The sequence below is a fragment of the Carcharodon carcharias genome, chromosome 1 (assembly GCF_017639515.1).
Source record: "Carcharodon carcharias isolate sCarCar2 chromosome 1, sCarCar2.pri, whole genome shotgun sequence".
NCBI lineage: Eukaryota > Metazoa > Chordata > Chondrichthyes > Lamniformes > Lamnidae > Carcharodon > Carcharodon carcharias.
Window position 1 is genome coordinate 258,416,390 of NC_054467.1, and position 18,987 is coordinate 258,435,376.

General features: G+C 45.1%; 1 protein-coding gene across 4 annotated transcripts in view; it reads left to right on the top strand.

Moving 5' to 3' along the window:
* The window catches only part of LOC121278132 (mucin-17-like), a 150,508-nt gene that overhangs the window by 60,159 nt on the left and 71,362 nt on the right, over positions 1–18,987 (top strand). For 3 of the 4 annotated variants that reach the window (XM_041188232.1, XM_041188240.1, XM_041188249.1), the window contains exons 2-3: positions 389–858; positions 8,265–8,913. In XM_041188232.1, the coding sequence (XP_041044166.1) occupies positions 389–858; positions 8,265–8,913 (1,119 nt within the window). Of the gene's footprint in view, positions 1–388; positions 859–6,002; positions 6,224–8,264; positions 8,914–18,987 lie in introns of those variants that run through there. The other variant, XM_041188257.1, reaches the window with a different exon arrangement.

Genomic DNA, 18,987 nt, shown 5'->3' on the forward strand with positions numbered 1-18,987 from the left:
TATCATGGGGATCTGTCTTGCAAAGGCATATTGACCCTTACACTCAGTGTTATCATGCATTACAGTACTTTTTCCACTGGAGAAAGTGCCTTAATGCATTTTAAAATGTTTTTAAAAAAAATGTCTTGTCAGGCTCTGCGGTCATTTTGTGCTGTGATTTAAATCGACTGACAGCTCTGGCTGTTAAAAATACACCAGCTTTTGCAAGTTGACAAATTCCTCTGCAACTGTGTGGTCCATTGATTGACAGGCACTCTACTTTGAAAAGCAGATGGGATGGGGTTTAGTAAATGCCAATTTGTGCCCTTGTCTCATCTGCTTCTTGCCTCCTGCCTATTTCAGTGTTTCGGTGCTCTCTGTGTCATCCCATCATTTTCTTCCTCCTCAGGTGGTACAAGCTGTCTTCAAAGCCCGGGCAGAAGGAAAAGGACAGAGGGGAGATCCAGGTGATCATTCAGTTTGTCCGCAACAACATAACTGCCAGCATGTTTGATCTGTCTTCAAAGGAGAAGCCACGCTCAGCACTGGGCAAGCTGAAGGACAAAGTGAAAGGCAAGAAGAAGCATGATAAGCTGATGCCTGAGTCTGCATCAGCCATTGTGCCGAGCAGCGTAGGGCAGATCATCAGTGATGATGAGTTCAATGAGAAGGAAACGCCGGAGAAGAGGTCCAAGAAAGGTTTCTTTTCAAAGCCCAAATTGCACAGGTCCTCGCTGACCAAATCCAACAGCTCCCTCAGTTCACAGCAGAGTGTGAAGTCCATGGAGAGCGTCAGCAGCAGCACTGGGGCCGTGACAGTATCGTCTCCCCAAACCACTGCACCACCGACTGGTTTCTATCCTCTGCTTAATAAAACAGGTAAGGGGTGTCTTTTTCACTGATCTTATACGCTGACCGTAGGTTAAATGAGAGGGCAGTTAGGTATTGGCAATAAATGCTGGCCTAGCCAGAAACGCCCACACCCCATGAAACAATTTTTAAAAATGGGCTGATGGAGTATAACGTGTAAAAATGTGAACTTGTTCACTTGCAGGAAGAATAGAAAGCAGTATATTATTTAAAAGGAGAGAGATTGCGGAACTCTGAGATACACAGGGATCTGGGTGTCCTGTACATGAATGACAAAAAGTTAGTCTGCAGGTATAACAAATGATTGGGAAGGTAAATGGAATGTTGGTGCTTATTGCAAGGGGAATGAAATATAGACATAGGGCAGTTTGGCTACAGTTGTACTTCGGTGAGACCAGATCTCGAGTACTGAGTTTGGTCTCCTTTCTTAAGAAAGGGCATAATTGCATTAGAAGGATTTCAGAGAAAGTTCACTCGACTGATACTTGGGATGGGGGTGGTTACCCTATGATAGGTTGGATAGGCTGGATAGGTTGGGCCTGTATCCATTGGAGTTTAGAAAATGGAGAGGTGATCTTATTGAAACATATAAGATCCTGAGGGCACTTGACAGGGTGAATGCTGAAAGGATGTTTCCCCTTGTGGAAGAGACTGAAACTAGGAGAGACAGTTTAAAAATAAGGGTTCCCCCATTTAAAATAGAGATGAGGAAAAATGAGGATCATTAGTCTGTATAATTCGCTTCCCCAGAGAGTAGTGGAGCCTGGATCATTTAGTATTTTTGAGGCTGAGTTAGATAGATTCTTGATTGACAAGGGAGTCATAAGGTATGGGGGGGGTAGACAGGAAAGTAGAGTTGAGGCTACAATCAGATCAGCCATGATCTTATCAGATGGCACAGAAGGCTTGAGGGGTTGAATGGCCAATTCCTCCTACTTCATATGTTTGTTTGATCATGAAGGGCATGTGAATATTGGGGTATCAATTTCCATTTAAGATACTGATGTCAATGAAAATTACTCACAGGGCAACTGCATCACGGGGTTAGATACAGAGTAAAGCTCCCTCTACACTGTCCCCATCCAACACTCCCAGGACAGGTACAGCACAGGGTTAGATACAGAGTAAAGCTCCCTCTACACTGTCTCCATCAAACACTCCCAGGACAGGTACAGCACGGGGTTAGATACAGAGTAAAGCTCCCTCTACACTGTCCCATCAAACACTCCCAGGACAGGTACAGCACGGGGTTAGATACAGAGTAAAGCTCCCTCTACACTGTCCCCATCAAACACTCCCAGGACAGGTACAGCATGGGGTTAGATACAGAGTAAAGCTCCCTCTACACTGTCCCCATCCAACACTCCCAGGACAGGTACAGCACAGGAAGCAGATTCAAAAGTAACTTACAAAAGGCAGTTGGATGAATACTGGAAGTGAAAAAAACATTGCAGGGCAATGGGGAAAGAGCAGGTAGCTGAAGAACAGAGGAATTACCAATGTCCTGGCCAATATTTATCCCTCAGCTAACATCACTAAAACTGATGATTTGATCATTATTTCATCCCTCTTTGTGAGGGAACTTGCTGTGTGAAAATTGGCTACACTTCCAAATTCCTTCACTGCCTGTAAAGCACTTTGGTGTGTCCTGGAAGGGACTATGGAAATGCACTTCCTCCCCCTCTGCCATGTTAATGCTGGGAGTAGAGGATGGGAAATGGTGAGATTGAAATTGATAGCAGAATTGAGCTGCTGGAGAAAGCTACAATCCACTGCTTCTGATCTGAGGCTTTTGACATCATCCTGTGCATTCTGTACTTTACTGACATGACATGTGTCCCACTCATTACCCGCCTTTCACGATTCAAGGAATTCTGCTTTATAATGTTTATTGGGAAAGGGTTAACAGTGATGTGGAGCCAAGAATGGAACCAATCTACTGATCAGGCATGATCCAATTGAATGGTGGAGCAGGCCCAAGGGCCTGAATGGCCTACTCCTGTTCAAATATTCCTAATTAAACTCAACTTATCAATGATTTTGTAGCCTGAACAATTAAGAGAAATAGTTGAAAGGAATAAATAAACAGAAGTAGTTGGCCCATCATTTTAATCCCCTGCTCCACTTCCTCTCTTTCCTTGGCCTTCTCCATGGGAAAATTTTTCTCCCCCCCCCCCCCCCCCCGTTGGGGGGGTGGGGAAGTGCGGGAGCGGCTGTGGGCGGGCGCGCCTCCGATCAGCGCCCCAATTGGGGGAGCGCTGCCATTTACGTGGGCGGGCCAATTAAGGCCTGCCCAGCATGACGTCCGCCAGGAAGTGCTATGTGCCCCCTGTGTGAACTGGGGCGGGGGGGGGGGGGTGGGGGGGGGGGGGGGGGGTGCGGTTGCGGGGGGTGGGGGAGGGGAGGGTGGGGGGGGGGTGGAGGGGAGGGGGTTGGGGGGGGGGAAGGGGGGGTGGAGGGGAGGGGGTGGGGGAGGGAGGGGGGTGGAGGGGAGGGGTGGGTGGGGGGGGGAGCGGGATTCCCTCAGCCGGGAATGCTAAGTGCTGCCTCAGGGAGACCAGCTCCGATTTAAAACTTTTATTAAACACGTTTAAAAACGTTCCCTGCCTTGTCCCTTCACGTGACACTGTCGCATGAGTTGGGACGTGTCCATAGGTTTTATTGAAACGTTTCTTAAGGATTTAAAAACGCTCATCCTGCCGGTGGATGAGGTTTCGTGCTTTCTCTGAAGCCCGCCAGGGTTCCCGGCCTGCATGACAGTCTTAAGGTTGGACGGGCGGCTCCATTAACGACCTTAATTAGTTTTTCAATGGCCTCAATTGGCCGTTGACAGGTTGACTCGGCTGTGCCCCCGCCGACCTGAAAATGTTAATGACGTAGGGTGACACCGGGAGTTCTGCCCGACGTGTCCCGCGTCATTTTATGCGTCGGCGAGCAGGCCCCGCCCTCGCTCGCCGACCTGAAGATCCTGGCCCATGTTCTAACAAAGCCCAAAATAACCTCGAGGCCCAACACTTTGTATTTTGATTTAAGGCCTTCCAGACTCAACATCGCTGTTCAAAAATTTCATATCATAACCGCTGGCACCACTTTGTTGTTGTTTTCTGTTGAGATGGCAACTGTTGGTGATCCTGTTTTTTTTAATTTCCACCTCTAAATATATGTTTTGTTTCTTTACTTTTTTTGTATTTATTCTTTCATGGGACACCGGCATTGCTGGCAAGGTCGGCATTTGTTGCCCTACCCTAATTGCCCTCGAACTGAGTGGCTTTCAGAGGGCAGTTAAGAGTCAGCTACATAGCCGTGGGTCTGGAGTCACGTGTAGGCCAGACGGTCCCATCGCCATCTCTTGTTGCCTGCGTCAACATTCCTTTGGTCATTTAATCTCTCCGGCCTTCCACCCTATCACAGACCTTTCCGTTTGTTCTTCCTTCCTCCCCTGCCCTCCCCCCTCCCTCCAACCACCACCCCCCTCCCCCGACCCCTTCCATGCCTGCCTTAATATCAGTTACAACTCTAACATACCCAGTTCTCTCACAGAGCCAGCGACCTGAAACATTAACTCTATTTCTCTCTTCACAGATGCTGCCAGACCTGCTGAGTCAAATTTCCAGCTTCTGCAGTATTTTGTTCCTGTAGGATGTATTACTTTGTTGAAAAAGAACACAATAGCAATGGTCCAATAACAATTCTGTGCACAATGGTCCAATTGTGCATTTATTGCAGAGTTGCCCAGGAGATCCGTGTTCCTGCATGGGCTGTACAGCTCACGCCGGGGGGCGTGAATAGCTTGTGTGAACTCATGCAGCTATTCCACTTCAACTGCTGCCCCTCTAGGTAGCTAGGTGATGCTATGTGGGTAAGATTATCGCAGAATCCACAGCAGAAGGGGAGGTGCTCTATCAAAAACCATGAAGAATAAAGAAAAGTTTGCATCTCCATTCTGCCTTGCAGCATGTTCCAAAGTGCTTCAGAGACAGAGAGTCACTTCTGAAGTGTAGGCAATCTTGTAGCTAGGCACTCAATTTGTGCACAGCAAGCTCGCACATTCAGCAGAGAAAAAAGCAAAGAACTGCGGATGCTGGAAATCCAAAACAAAAACAAAAATACCTGGAAAAACTCAGCAGGTCCGCGTGACTCTTCAACAGAACTAATTAAAAATAGAGAAGGGGTGAAATATAAGCTGGTTTAAGGTGGGGGTGGGGGGGTTGGGACAAGAAGAGCTAGGTAGAGGGCCAGTGATAGGTGAAGATAACCAAAAGATGTCACAGACAAAAGGACAAAGGTGCCTTCGGTCTGTCCGCAAGCATGACCCAGACCTCCCTGTCGCTTGCCATTTCAACACACCACCCTGCTCTCATGCCCACATGTCCGTCCTTGGCTTGCTGCATCGTTCCAGTGAAGCTCAACGCAAACTGGAGGAACAGCACCTCATCTTCCGACTAGGTACTTTACAGCCTCCCGGACTGAATATTGAGTTCAACAACTTTAGGTCGTGAGCTCCCTCCTCCATCCCCACACCCTTTCCGATTTTCCCCCTCCTTTTTGTTTTTTCCAATAATTTATATAGATTTTTCTTTTCCCACCTATTTCCATTATTTTTAAATGTATTTCCATCCATTGTTTTATCTCTGCCTTTTAGCCTATTTCGATTCCTTCCCTTCACCCCACCCCCACCCCCACTAGGGCTATCTGTACCTTGCTTGTCCTGCTTTCTACCCTTAATTAGCACATTCCTTAGATAATATCACTACCTTCAACACCTCTTTGTCCTTTTGTCTGTGACATCTTTTGGTTATCTCCACCTATCACTGGCCCTCTACCTAGCTCTTCTTGTCCCAACCACCCCGCCCCTTAAACCAGCTTATATTTCACCGCTTCTCTATTTTTAATTAGTTCTGTTGAAGAGTCATGCAGACTCGAAACGTTAACTGTGTTCTTCTCCGCAGATGCTGTCAGACCTACTGAGTTTTTCCAGGTATTTTTGTTTTTGTTGCGCACATTCAGCAAACTGTTTTGGCTGGTGTTGTTTCAGGGTTAAGTAACACTGGCTGTCCTGCTGTTCTTTGAATAGTGCCATGGGATCGTGTTCTGACACCTGAGAGGGCAGTCAGGACTTTGATCTAAAGTCTTATCCTAAAGGTGGCACCTCCAACAGTGCAGCACTCCCTCACCCTGGATTATGGGCTGAAATATCTAGAGTGTGACCTGAACCCACAACCCTCAAACTCAGAATGCTGCCCACCGAGCCCCAGCTGTGCAGGGAGATTCGACAATCCAGTGGACTCAGCAGGAAACATCTGTCAGATCTCAGCTACAGATCTCTGATCCTTTCCGGGAGCACAACGTTGGAGAATTCCCCTCTCCCCAATAGGTCTGGTACTTTTAAATCGCTTTAACTGCTGTGAAGTGCATTGAGATACTCCCAACCTCACAACTGTCTGTCGCTTTCTTTTGGCTGCTCAAGTGAAATATGAGGAATTACCAGCACACAGTCAAGCTGATGTGGTGCTCTAACCAGTAATCTATGTTCGTATTGATAAAAATAAATATGTAAAATTGCTGAAAATGCACTTCCTGCTTATGGGAATTCCTTCTGATTTGATCCAAGGATTTTTAACTAGAATTGGCCATTGTGGTCTAGAAGCCTCTTGTTTTCAGGTTCTTAATTGTTAACCTTGGTTTTGATTACATAAAATGCCTCACAATTGGATAGGATTATTATTTGCAATGTAATGTGAAGGTCTGTTCACTGAATGGAAGTTTTGGGTTATTAGGCCCAGGTAGAGCATTTACTCTTCTCTGGGTAACAGTGCTGCCAACTACCTTGTTCATTCAGTGAGTTAACAGCTCGAGGCCAAGTGAGGTTCAGCAGGTCGCACACTCTGAGTCAGGAGGTCATGGGTTGAATCCTAATAATTGAGGGTGAGGGGTACAGAAGGGAGTGCTGCACTGTCAGAGGTGCTGCTTTCCAATGAGGCATCAATCTGAGTGCCTGTCTGTCACCTCAGCTGGACACAAATGATTCCAATGCATTATTTTGAAGAGAACCGGAGGGTTCTTCCCTGTATCCTGGCCAATATTTATCCCTCAATCACTAAGAGCTGATCATCTGGTCATTATCACATTGCTGTTTGCACACACTGTGTGTGTAAATTGACTGGTGTCTTTCTTGCATTACAACAGTGAAGACACGTCATGCAGTAATTCTTGGCTGTAGAACACTTTGGGACATTCTGGAAGGTGTGACAGAAATGTTCATCTTTTAAATACACTGTCCATTGTGGTATTGAGCAACGAAGAGCAGGAGGAGTGCTGTTCGGCCCTCAGCTAGAACTTTACTATTGTCCTCCGCATTCATAGGCTGAAGAATTGTCCGCAGTTAGGGCATAAAACGCAGGAGCAGAAGTAGGCCATTTGGCCCATTGAGTCTGCTTCGCGATTCAATGAGATTGTGGTTGATCTGATAATCCTCAACTCCACTTTCCTGCCTTTTCCCCCATAACCCTTGATTCCCTTACTGATTAAAAATCTGTCCAGCTCAACCTTGAATATACCTAATGACCCAGCCTCTACAGCCCTCTGCGGTAAAGAATTCCACAGCTTCACTACCCCCTGAGAGGAGAAATTCCTCCTCATCTCTGTCTTAAATAGGACCCCTTGCTCTGAGATTATGCCCTCTGGTCCCAGACTCTCCCACAAGTGGAAACAACCTCTCAGCATCTCCCCTGTCAGGCCCCCTAAGAATCTTATATGTTTCAATAAGGTCGCCTCTCATTCTTCTAAACTGCACTGAGTACAGGCCCAAGCTACTCAACCTCTCCTCATAAGAAAATCCCTCCATACCCAGGATCAACCTAGTGAACCTTCTCTGGACTGCCTCCAATGCCAGTATATCTTTCCTTAGATAAGGGGACCAAAACTGTTCACAGTATTCTAGGTGTGGTCTAACTAGTGCCTTGTATAGTTTTAGCAAGACTTCCCTATTTTTATACTCCATTCCCTTTGAAATAAAGGCCAACATTCCATTTTCCTTTCCTATTTCTTCCCAAGAATTGCCTTCCCAACTTCCACTATCCTGTTTCTCTGGAAAGTGAAAATGGACTTGGGGGTTGGCTGTGATGCCTTCCACAGTCCATAAGCCTGCCAACGCTCCCTGCCTGAAAAAAAAATTGGCCTCTTGGACAAAGTATATATAACAGAGCACTGCCTGTGCTCATGGACCTGGGTACCAGCAACAGTCGGTGCTTTTGGGTGCAGAAGGGACAGAATTAAGTGGATGAGGGGTGGTGGGGGGTGGGTAGGGGCATGTGATTAGTGTGTTTTGCCCTCACCAAAATGAAACACAATGTTCAGGATTACTGGCTGAATGCAAATTGAAGTGTTGCATTTCTGTGTCTCTTCTCGGCTCACAGATGACAACCCATTGTTACCCAAGAAAATGATGCATAAGAGAGCTCTTAGCGATGAGGTCGGCCAGGTGGTTGCACCCGAAATCAAGGGCCTCACACCAAAGACCAACCCCTTGTCTCGGTCATCACTCTGTATCAACGGGAGCCACATCTACAGCGAGGAGCCTTCCTCAAAATCCTCCTCGGGTTTATTCTCCGATTCGTCGCCCCTGTTGCATTCCGCTCATGATTTTGTGACCAAGAGAGAGCACGCTCCTCGGCCAGCTTCGATTGAGGGGCCCGAAGGGAGGCTCTGGGCAGCTGGGGGCATAGGAAAAGTGGAGACCAGGCTGATTCCCCCAGTCATCACAGTGGCTAATGAAGAGGGTGCTCTGGTTCCTGCTGCAGACATCCAGAGGCAGGGCGAGGTGGGAAGTACCCGGGGCACCAAGCCCGTGCACGCTGCTGTCCCGATCATCTCCACCGCTGAAGCGACGAAGAAGAACATTCCGGATGAGACGAAGAAGGCCAGCATTTTCCCCTTTGGAAGCGACAGCAAGGACTGTGAGAGCAGGAGATCCCGGACTCCGTCTCCAGTGAGGAAATGCAGCTCTATGGCTGAAAGGAGTAAAAACGATGGATGGTTCGTGAAGGATGCTAATCACAAACCAAGGTCAGTGAAGTTATTTAAATCCTGGATAAAATGGGAGGGATTCAAGGGACTTTAGATGTCTCTAAAATGGTTGTCTCTGGGTGAGGTTGACCATTGCTCATTTCTGACCGAGAAAGCCATCCGTATGAAGGGATGTTCAGTGAAATTCCAATATTTATCAGACTTTATTTTTAACAATTGCATTTAGGAAAGACCTGCACCTGAAGTTCAGTGACGCTTCCTTCGTCCCAACCCCAACTTTGGGTGACCTTTTTAAAAAAAAACTAACATTCGCTAACAGTTTTGGTCTCGCTTAAGGGGGGATATATTTGCATTGGAAGCAATTCAGGCAAGGTTCGCTCGGCTGATTCCAGAGATACAGGTGTTGCCTTGTGAGGAAAGGTTGAATAGTTTGGGCCTAAACCTGTTAGCGTTTAAAAGAATGAAAGGTGACCTTAATGAGACGTAAGAGATCCTGAGGGGACTTGACAGGCTGGTTGCTGAGAAGATGTTTCCCCTTGTGGGAGAGGCTAGAACTAGGGGACACAGTTTCAAAAGACGATGGAGATGAGGAGGAATTTCTTCCCTCAGAGGGTTGTTAATCTTTGGAATTCTCTTCTGCAGAGAGCAGTGGAGGCTGAGTCATTGAATATTTGCAAAGCTGAGTTAGATAGATTTTTGATCGACAAGCAAGTCAAGGATTATGGAGAACAGACAGGAGAGTGGAGTTAAGGGCACAATCAGGTCAGCCATGATCTTATTGACTGGCAGAGCAGGCTCGAGGGGCAAAACAGCCAACTGCTGCTCCTATTTTTTATGTTCTTATGATCTTATAACAAGCATTGCAGAAGGACAGGAACTCAGAAACAATAACTGACTTATGAGAAGTGTTGCATGAAGATTTGAGCATGTTATTTGTGTGCCAGTTGCTGGTTGACCTTAATCAGTCATGAGCAGAAGCCTCATTTGAAATAAGTATTTATGCTAAAAACACACCTCCCAAAGACCTCTTAAACTTATTGCTTTATTTCTAAGTGCCATTGTAACTCAGTGGGTAGCACGCTTGGTTCTGAGTTAAAAACTTGTAGATTTGAGTCTCACTCCTGAGGCTTGAGCACAAAATCCAGGCTAACACTCCAGTGTGGTACTGGGAGAGTGTTGCATTGTCAGAGGTGCCATCTTTCAGATGAGCTGATAAACAGACCTGTTTAGGTTGATGCAGAGAATCCTATGATACTAACCAGATAGGTATCAGCATTTCTCCCTCAGCTATTGTTTTGTTCTGCATTAATGTTCTGCCACATTTGTCTACAACTGTGACTACCCTTCAAAAGTATTCAATTAGGTGTCCAAAATGTGGGACATCCTGGTATGTTAAAGGCGCAATATAAATACAAGTTCTGGCCTTTGAATTGTACCACTTGTTTTTTTGAGATAAATATTCCGTAAATTGTTCCATGAAACAATTTTGTTCTGGTCTCGATCCAGTTTCTATAGGTCAGCAAAAAATCTTGGCTGACTATCTTCAGCCAGAAGTGCCGAGTGGATGATTCATCTCAGCCTCCTCCGGAGGTCCCCAGCATCACAGATGCCAGTCCTCAGCCAATTCGATTCATTCCATGTGATATCAGGAAACAGCTGAAGGCACTGGATACTGCAAAGGCTATGGGCCTGACAATATTCCAGCTATGGTTGTGAAAACGGATGCTGCAGGACTAGCCGGACCCCTAGCCAAGCTGTTCCAGTACAGCTACAACACTGGCATCTACCCGGCTATGTGGAAAATTGCCAAGATACGTCCTGTCCACAAAAAGCAGGACAAATCCGACCCGGCCAATTACCGCCCCATCAGTCTACTCTTGATCATCAGTAAAGTAATGGAAGGGGTGATCAACAGTGCTATCAAGCACCGTTTGCTTAGCAATAACCTGCTCACTGATGCCCAGTTTGTGTTCTGCCAGGGCCACACATCTCCTGACCTCACTGCAGCCTTAGTTCAAACATGGACAAAAGAGCTGAACTCGTGAGGTGAGAGTGACTGCCCTTGACATCAAGGCAGCATTTGACTGAGTGTGGCACCAAGAAGCCCTAGCAAAACTGGAGTCAATGGGAATCAGGAGGAAAACTCTCCACTGGTTGGAGTCATACCTAGCACAAAGGAAGATGGTTGTGGTTGTTGGAGGTTAATCATTTCAGCTCCAAGACATCACTGCAGTAGTTCCTCAGGGTAGTGTCCTAGGACCAATCATCTTCAGCTGCTTCATTCAATGATCTTCCTTCCATCATAAGGTCAGAAGTGGGGATGTTCGCTGATGATTGCACAATGTTCAGCACCATTCATGACTCCTCAGACACAGAGTCACTGTCCATATGCAGCAAGACCTGAACAACGTTCAGGCTTGGGTTGATAAATGGCAAGTAACATTCACAACAAAGCCACACAAACAATGACCATCTCCAACAAGAGAATCTAACCATTGCCCCTTGACATTCAATGGCATTACCATCACTGAATCCCCCACTATCAACATCCTGGGGGTTACCATTGTCCAGAAACTGAACTGGACTAGCCATATAAACACTGTGGCTACAAAAGCAGGTCAGAGGCTACGAATCTTGCAACAAGTAACCCACCTCCTGACTCCCCAAACCTTGTCCACCATCTTAAGATAAAAGCAAAATAATGCGGATGTTGGAATTCTGAAACAAAAACAAAAATAGCTGGAGAAACTCAGCAGGTCTGACAGCACCTGCAGAAAGGAATCAGTTAACGTTTCGAGTCCGAATGACTGTTGAAGAGTCATATGGACTCGAAACATTAACTGATTGCTCTCCACAGATGCTGTCAGACCTGCTGAGTTTTTCCAGCTATTTTTGTTTTTGATTCTATCCACAATCTACAAGTCAGGAGTGTGATGGAATACTCTCCACTTGCCTGGATGAGTGCCAAGGAGCTTGACACCATCCAGGACAAAGCAGCCTGCGTGGTTGACATCCCATCCACCACCTTTTGCATATACTCCCTCCAGTGAGGCACAGTGACAGCAGTGTGTACCACCGACAAGGTGCACTGCAGCAACTCGCCAAGCTCACAAAAACTATCCTTCTCCCTCCACAACTATTACCAGACCTGCTGAGTATCTTGAAGACTTTTTCATTCATGGGATGTGGGCGCTGTGGGCCAGGCCGGTATTTATTGCTCATCCCTAATTGCTTTTCAGAAGGGCAATTTCCAGCATGTTCTGTTTCTATTTCAGATTTCCAGCATTTGCAGCATTTTGCCTCTTTGGCAGTAGAGGGCACTATTCTGTTTGCTCAGTTTTACACCTTGAGTAGGCACGCGCCCGACCCGATCAGGTGTAAACATAGCGCACGATGCCATTGGGCGAGCGTCCCGACATCACCGCGCACTCGCTGACAATTAAGAGGCCTAATAAGGTCATTAATCAATTAATTAAAAGCTCTTTTTTTTTTTGCTGCTTTGTCCATCCTTTCGATGCAGGCTCCGCTGCGCATGCGCAGACTTTTGACCCCACACTCCTCCTGCCCCCCACCCTGGCAGTGCTGGGCTGGTCAGTGCACTTTTCACACTGGCTGTTAATTGGCCAACCTGCCTGAAATCGCGGCTGGGGGGGCGAATCGCGGGCAGCAGACTGTTACCCGGCTGCTCCCGGGAATACCCACTATGCCCAAAACCCTGCCCATTATCTTCCCAATACTGTACCTGTCCTGGGAGTGTTTGATGGGGACATTGTCGAAGGAGCTTTACTCTGTATCTAACCCCGTGCTGTACCTGCCCTGGGAATGTTTGATGGGACAGTGTAGAGGGAAATTTACTCTGTATCTAACCCCGTGCTGTACCTGTCCTGGGAGTGTTTGATGGGGACAGTGTAGAGGGAGCTTTACTCTGTATCTAACCCCGTGCTGTACCTGCCCTGGGAGTGATTGATGGCGACAGTGTAGAGGGAGCTTTACTCTGTATCTAACCCCGTGCTGTACCTGTCCTGGGAGTGTTTGATGGAGACAGTGTAGAGGGAGCTTTACTCTGTATCTAACCCCGTGCTGTACCTGTCCTGGGAGTGTTTGATGGGGACAGTGTAGAGGCAGCTTTACTCTGTATCTAACCCCGTGCTGTACCTGTCCTGGGAGTGTTTGATGGGGACAGTGTAGAGGGAGATTTACTCTGTATCTAACCCCGTGCTGTACCTGTCCTGGGAGTGTTTGAGGGGGACAGTGTAGAGGGAGCTTTACTCTGTATCTAACCCCGTGCTGTACCTGTCCTGGGAGTGTTTGATGGAGACAGTGTAGAGGGAGCTTTACTCTGTATCTAACCCCGTGCTGTACCTGTCCTGGGAGTGTTTGATGGGGACAGTGTAGAGGGAGCTTTACTCTGTATCTACCCCCGATTTGTTCCTGTCCAGGGTGTTTTGGATGGAGACAGTGTAGAGGGAGCTTTACATTACTAATGTATTGATCCCTTACTAAAATGGGATCTCAGATTGGAATATAAGAAGTAGGAGCAGGAACACGGCCCCTCGAGCCTGCTCCACCATTTAATAAGATCATGGCTGATCTGATTGTAACCTCAACCCCACAGTCCTGCCTAACCCCCGATAACCTTTCACCCCCTTGTTAATCAAGAATCTATCTAGCTCTGACTTAAAAATATTCAAAGACTTTGCATCCACTGCCTTTTGAAAAGTTCCAAAACTCACAACCCTCAGAGAAAAAATTTATCCTCATCTCTCTCTTAAATGGGCAACTCCTTATTTTTAAACAATGGCCTCTAGTTCTGGATTCTCCCACAAGTGGAAACATCCTCTCCACATCCACCCTGTCAAGTCCCTACAGGATCTTAAATGTTTTAATTAAGTCGCCTCTTACTCTTCTAAATTCCAGTGGATACATGCATAACCCGTCTAGCCTTTCCACATAAGACAACCTGCCCATTCCCGGTATTAGTCTTCTCTGATATAAAAGCAAAATACTGCAGATGCTGAAAATCTGAAACAAAAGCAGAAAATGCTGGAAAAACTCAGCAGGCCTAATAACATCTGTGGAGAGGAAGTCAAAGAGTTAACGTTTCGAGTCCGTATGACCCTTCTTCACAAACCTTCTCTGAACTGCTTCTAACACATTTATATCTTTCTTTAAATAAGGAGACCAGTGCTGTACAAAATACTCCAGATGTGGTCTCACCAATGCCCTGTACAACTGAGGAATAACCTCTCTAACTTTTGCAATCAGTTCCCTCACAATAAATGGTAACATTCTATTAGTTTTCCTAATTACTTGCTGTACCTGTATATTACCATATTGTGATTCATGCACTAGGACACCCAGATCCCTCTGAATCTCAGTTCTGCAACCTCTCACCATTTAGATAATATGCTTTTTTTCTATTCTTCCTGCCAAAATGGACAATTTCACATTTGCCCACATTATACTGCATTTGACAGATCTTTTCCCACTCATTTAACCTATCTATGTCCCTTTGCAGCCTCCTTACGTCTTCTTAACAATTTACTTTCCTACCTATCTTTGTGTCATCAGCAAATTTAGCAACCATACCTTCGGTCCCTTCATCCAAGTCATTTATATAAATTGTAAAAAGTTGAGGCCCCAGCACAGATCCCTGTGACACATCACTCGTCACATCCTGCCGACCAGAAAAGGACCCATTTATGCCAACTCTCTGTTTCCTGTTAGCTAGCCAATCTTCCATCCCCCCCTACACCATGAGCTTTTATTTTCCACAATAACCTTTAATGTGGCACTTTATCAAATGCTTTCTGGAAATCTAAGCACAGCACATCCACCGGTTCCCCTTTATCCACAGCACATGTTACTCCTTCAAAGAACTCCAATAAATTGGTTAAACTTTATTTCCTTTTTACAAAGCCATGTTGACTCTGCCTGATTACCTTGAATTTTTCTAAGTGCCCTGCTGTAAACATTTTTAATAATAGGATCTAACAGATGTTAGGCTAACTGGCCTATAGTTTCCTGCTTTCTGTCTCCCTCCCTTTTTCAAAAAAGGAGTTATATTTGCTATGATCCAATCTAATGAAACCTTCCCTGAATCTAAGGAATTTTGGAAAACAAAAGCATCAACTAGCTCACTAGCCACTTCTTTCAAGACCTTAGGGTGAAGTCCATCTGGGCCTGGGGATTTGTCAGCCTGCAGCCCCAACAAATTGTTCAGTACCACTTCCTTGGTGATTGGAATCTGTTTGGTGAAGCTAAGAAACAGCAAAGGGCAGCAAACATTTGTAGAAATTGTTGATAGGCCACCAAACAGTAGCGCTGTATTAATCAGGAGATTAGAGAAGCATGTAGCATGGGGTAATACAGTAACCAAGCTGCATATCACAGTATCATTACAGTGCAGAAGGAGGCCATTTGGCCCATCGAGTCTGCACTGGCTCTCTGAAAGAGCATTGCATCTAGTCTCACTCCACTGCCTTATCCCTGTAACTTTGCACATTCTGTCTTTTCAGATAGCAATCCAATTCCCTTTTGAATTTTGAATCAATTGCACTTGCCTCTACTACACTTTCACAAAGTTTGTTTCAAACTTCAATCACCCTTTGGGTGAAAAAAAAGTTCCCTCACATCATGAGGATGGGGTGGCGTGTTGGTATTGTCATTGGACTGGTAATCCAGAGTTCCATCATAATGTCCTGGGGACCTAGATTCGAATGGTTGAATTTGAATTCAATAAACATCTGGAATTAGAAGATGACCATGAAACCATTGTCAATTGTCATAAAAACCATCTGGTTCACTAATGCCCTTTAGGGAAGGAAATCTGCTGTCCTTAACTGGTCTGGCCTACATGTGACTCCAGACCCACAGCAATGTGGTTGACTCTTAAAAATGCCCCCTGAACAAGGGCAATTAGGCTTGAGCAATAAGTGCTGTCCTAGCCAGAGACATCCACATCCCATGAACATTAAACAAAAATCACATTTACTCCTTTTGCCAATTATTTTGAATCTGTGCCCTCTAGTTCTTGATGTTCTCTTGAGTGGGAGCAGTTTCTCAAGACTTACCCTGTCCATACCCCTCAGGATCTCGAATACCTCTATCAAGTCTCCTCTCAGCCTTATTTTCTCCAAGGAAAACAGTCCCAACCTATCCAATCTATCCTCATTGCTACAGTTCTTCATCCTGGGAATGACACTTGTGACTCTCCTCTGCACTCTCTCCAGTGTGTTCACATCCTTCCTCAAGTATGGCGCCCAGAACTGGATGCAGTACTCCAGATGAGGCCGAACTAGTATCCTATACAAGTTCAACGTGACTTCCTTATTCCTATACTCAATGCCGCTATTAATAAAGTCTAAGATACTATATACTTTATTAGCTGTTTAAGATAATATATTAGTATGTATGGAAGATTAATTAAAGAACAGGGATTGAGAGTAGGGACAAACAGGCATTTTAAAGTTTATGACCTGTAACTAGTGGAGTGCTGCCTTAGTTATTTACAATCTATATTAATCACTTAGATAACGATACTGAGATTAATGTTTGCTGAAAATACGAAGCTGGATTGGAATGTAAGCTGTGAGGACAGAAAAAGGCTGCAAAGAGGTGTAGATAGATTAAGTGATTGGGCAGCAAGTTGGCAGATGGAGTAAAACATGGGCAAGTGTGAGGTTATTCATTTTGGTAATAGGAATAGAAAAGCAGAATATGTTTTAAAGGTGTGAAACTTTTCAATACTGATTTTCAGGAGGTTGAAGAGTATTTATACCAGGAACACAAAGTTAGCATGCAGGTACAGCAAGCACTCAGGAAGGCAAATGGCATGTTGGCCTTTGATGCAAGGGGATTGGAATACAAGAATCAAGAAGTCTTACTGCAGTTGTACAGGGTTTTAGTGAGACCACATCTGGAGCAGTGTGTGCAATCTTGGTCCCCATACTTAAAGGATATACTTGCATTAGAGGTGGGGCAGCAAAGGTTGATCCCTGGGATGAGAGGGTTACCCTGTGACGAGAGGTTGGGTATATAGGGTCAATAGCCTCTGGAGTTTAGAAGAACGAGGACTGAACTCACTGAAACATCCAAGATTCTGAAAGGGACTTGATAGGGTAGACACTGAGAAGTTGTTCTCACCTGACTGGGGAATCTGGAACATGGGGGCACAGACTCAGGATAAGGAGATGATCATTTAAGACTGAGATGAGAAATTCCTTCACTCTCAAAGGTTTGTGAACCTTTGGAAATGTCTACCCCAATGGGCTGTGGATGCACCATTGTTGAGCATCTTCAAACCTGAGATAAGCAGATTTTTTTCATCTCTTGGGAAATCAACAGATATGGAGAGAGGGTAGGAAAGTGGAGGAAAGAGAGAAGATCAGCCATGATCATAGTCACATGGCCGACTGCTGCTCCAATTATTATTTTCTTCTGTATAGAAACACAATATATTTGGAATAAGATTACCATTTCAATTCAGCATCAGACTTGATACTGCTGACAGCCTTGAAAGAAAAAGGGGTGACTTGCTAAACATCCCACATTACCGATGTCAACAACACATAGCTCCAGCTGTCAAAAAAAAGGATCTCATGGTGTGGATATGACATGATATTGGGCCGCAAGTCCTGTTATACACAAGTCATGGTACTGTTCTATCAGTGCACAGTGTAAAGTCGTACAACTGTAGTTAAAATGGACTTAGTTACCAATCCTTAGCTTTCAAAGCAGCTGCTTGATTGCCAATTAATCCCACTCCATTATTTAAACAAACTTTCATAAAAAGTCTGTATTCTTAAAACCAGTGTCTTTAATATTTCCGCAGTCTGAAGACTGCACTGTCTTGATCTGCTCCTGTGTCATTAAACCCAGGAGCTTGTGTATCACTTGAACGTCTTTCATCGCCGCTTGTAGATTAATCGTTTAGCCATTGGTGAACATCTGGCCTCCAAGCCAATTAATTAGATGAAACCTACCAGTTGCAAAACAAAAAGGGATAATGCTGCATAGAAACCTAAACCATGCTGAAAATTTTTGTGGTGGTGGCGCAGTGGTATTATCACTGACTAGTATTCCAGAGACCCAGAGCAATGCTCTGGGGACCAGGGTTCGAATCCCACCACGGCAGATGGTGAAATTTGAATCCAATTTTTTTTAAAAAAGTCTGATGATGACCATGAAACCATTGCTGATTGTTGTAAAAACCCATCTGGTTCACTAATATCCTTTAGGGAATGAAATCAGCTGTCCTTACCTGGTCTGGCCTACATGTGACTCCAGATCCACAGCAATGTGGCTGACTCTTTAAAAATGCCCTCTGAACAAGGGCAATAAATGCTGGCCAAGCCAGCGATGCCCACATCCCATGAACGAATAAAAAGAAAATTATACCAAGAGCAGAAGAATGGTTTCTCTTCTCCACTAAAACTACCTTCGAAATTTACAAACCACTCCAAATTCTGTGGACTTGCTACAATTTTTTTAATACATGAAACCAGTTAAGTTACCACTTTTAAGATATTATAATGAACTTGGCAGGACAAATTGTTCCTTTGAAGTAGTATTACCTGGAAGGAAATATAACAATAACATCGAGGAAAAATATGTCCAGGGTCCAGCTGGTCTTTGTATTTTGATGTATTCTCAAGCTAGGAAATAGATATTTTGGGAAGAAACCCTCATTTTTTAGACTGTGTAAATCTAATGACCACTAATGGTGTGGAGGATGGGTTTCTGGAGTGTGTTAGGGATGGTTTTCTAGAGCAGTATGTTGAGGGACTGACTAGAGAACGGGCAATCTTAGATCTAGTATAATGTAACGAGAAAGGGCTAATTAATAATTTTGTTGTAAAAGAACCTTTAGGGATGAGTGACCATAATATGATAGAATTTTATATTATGTTTGAAAGGTAGTTCAGTCTGAAGCTAAGGTGTTAAATCTGAACAAAGGAAATTAGGAAGGTATGAGGGGCATGTCCACTACCATCTAGAAGGACAAGGGCAGCAAATACATGGGAACACCACCACCTGGGAGATCCTCTTCAAGCCACTCACCATCCTGACTTGGAAATATTCACTGTTGTTGGGTCAAAATAAGACCATGAG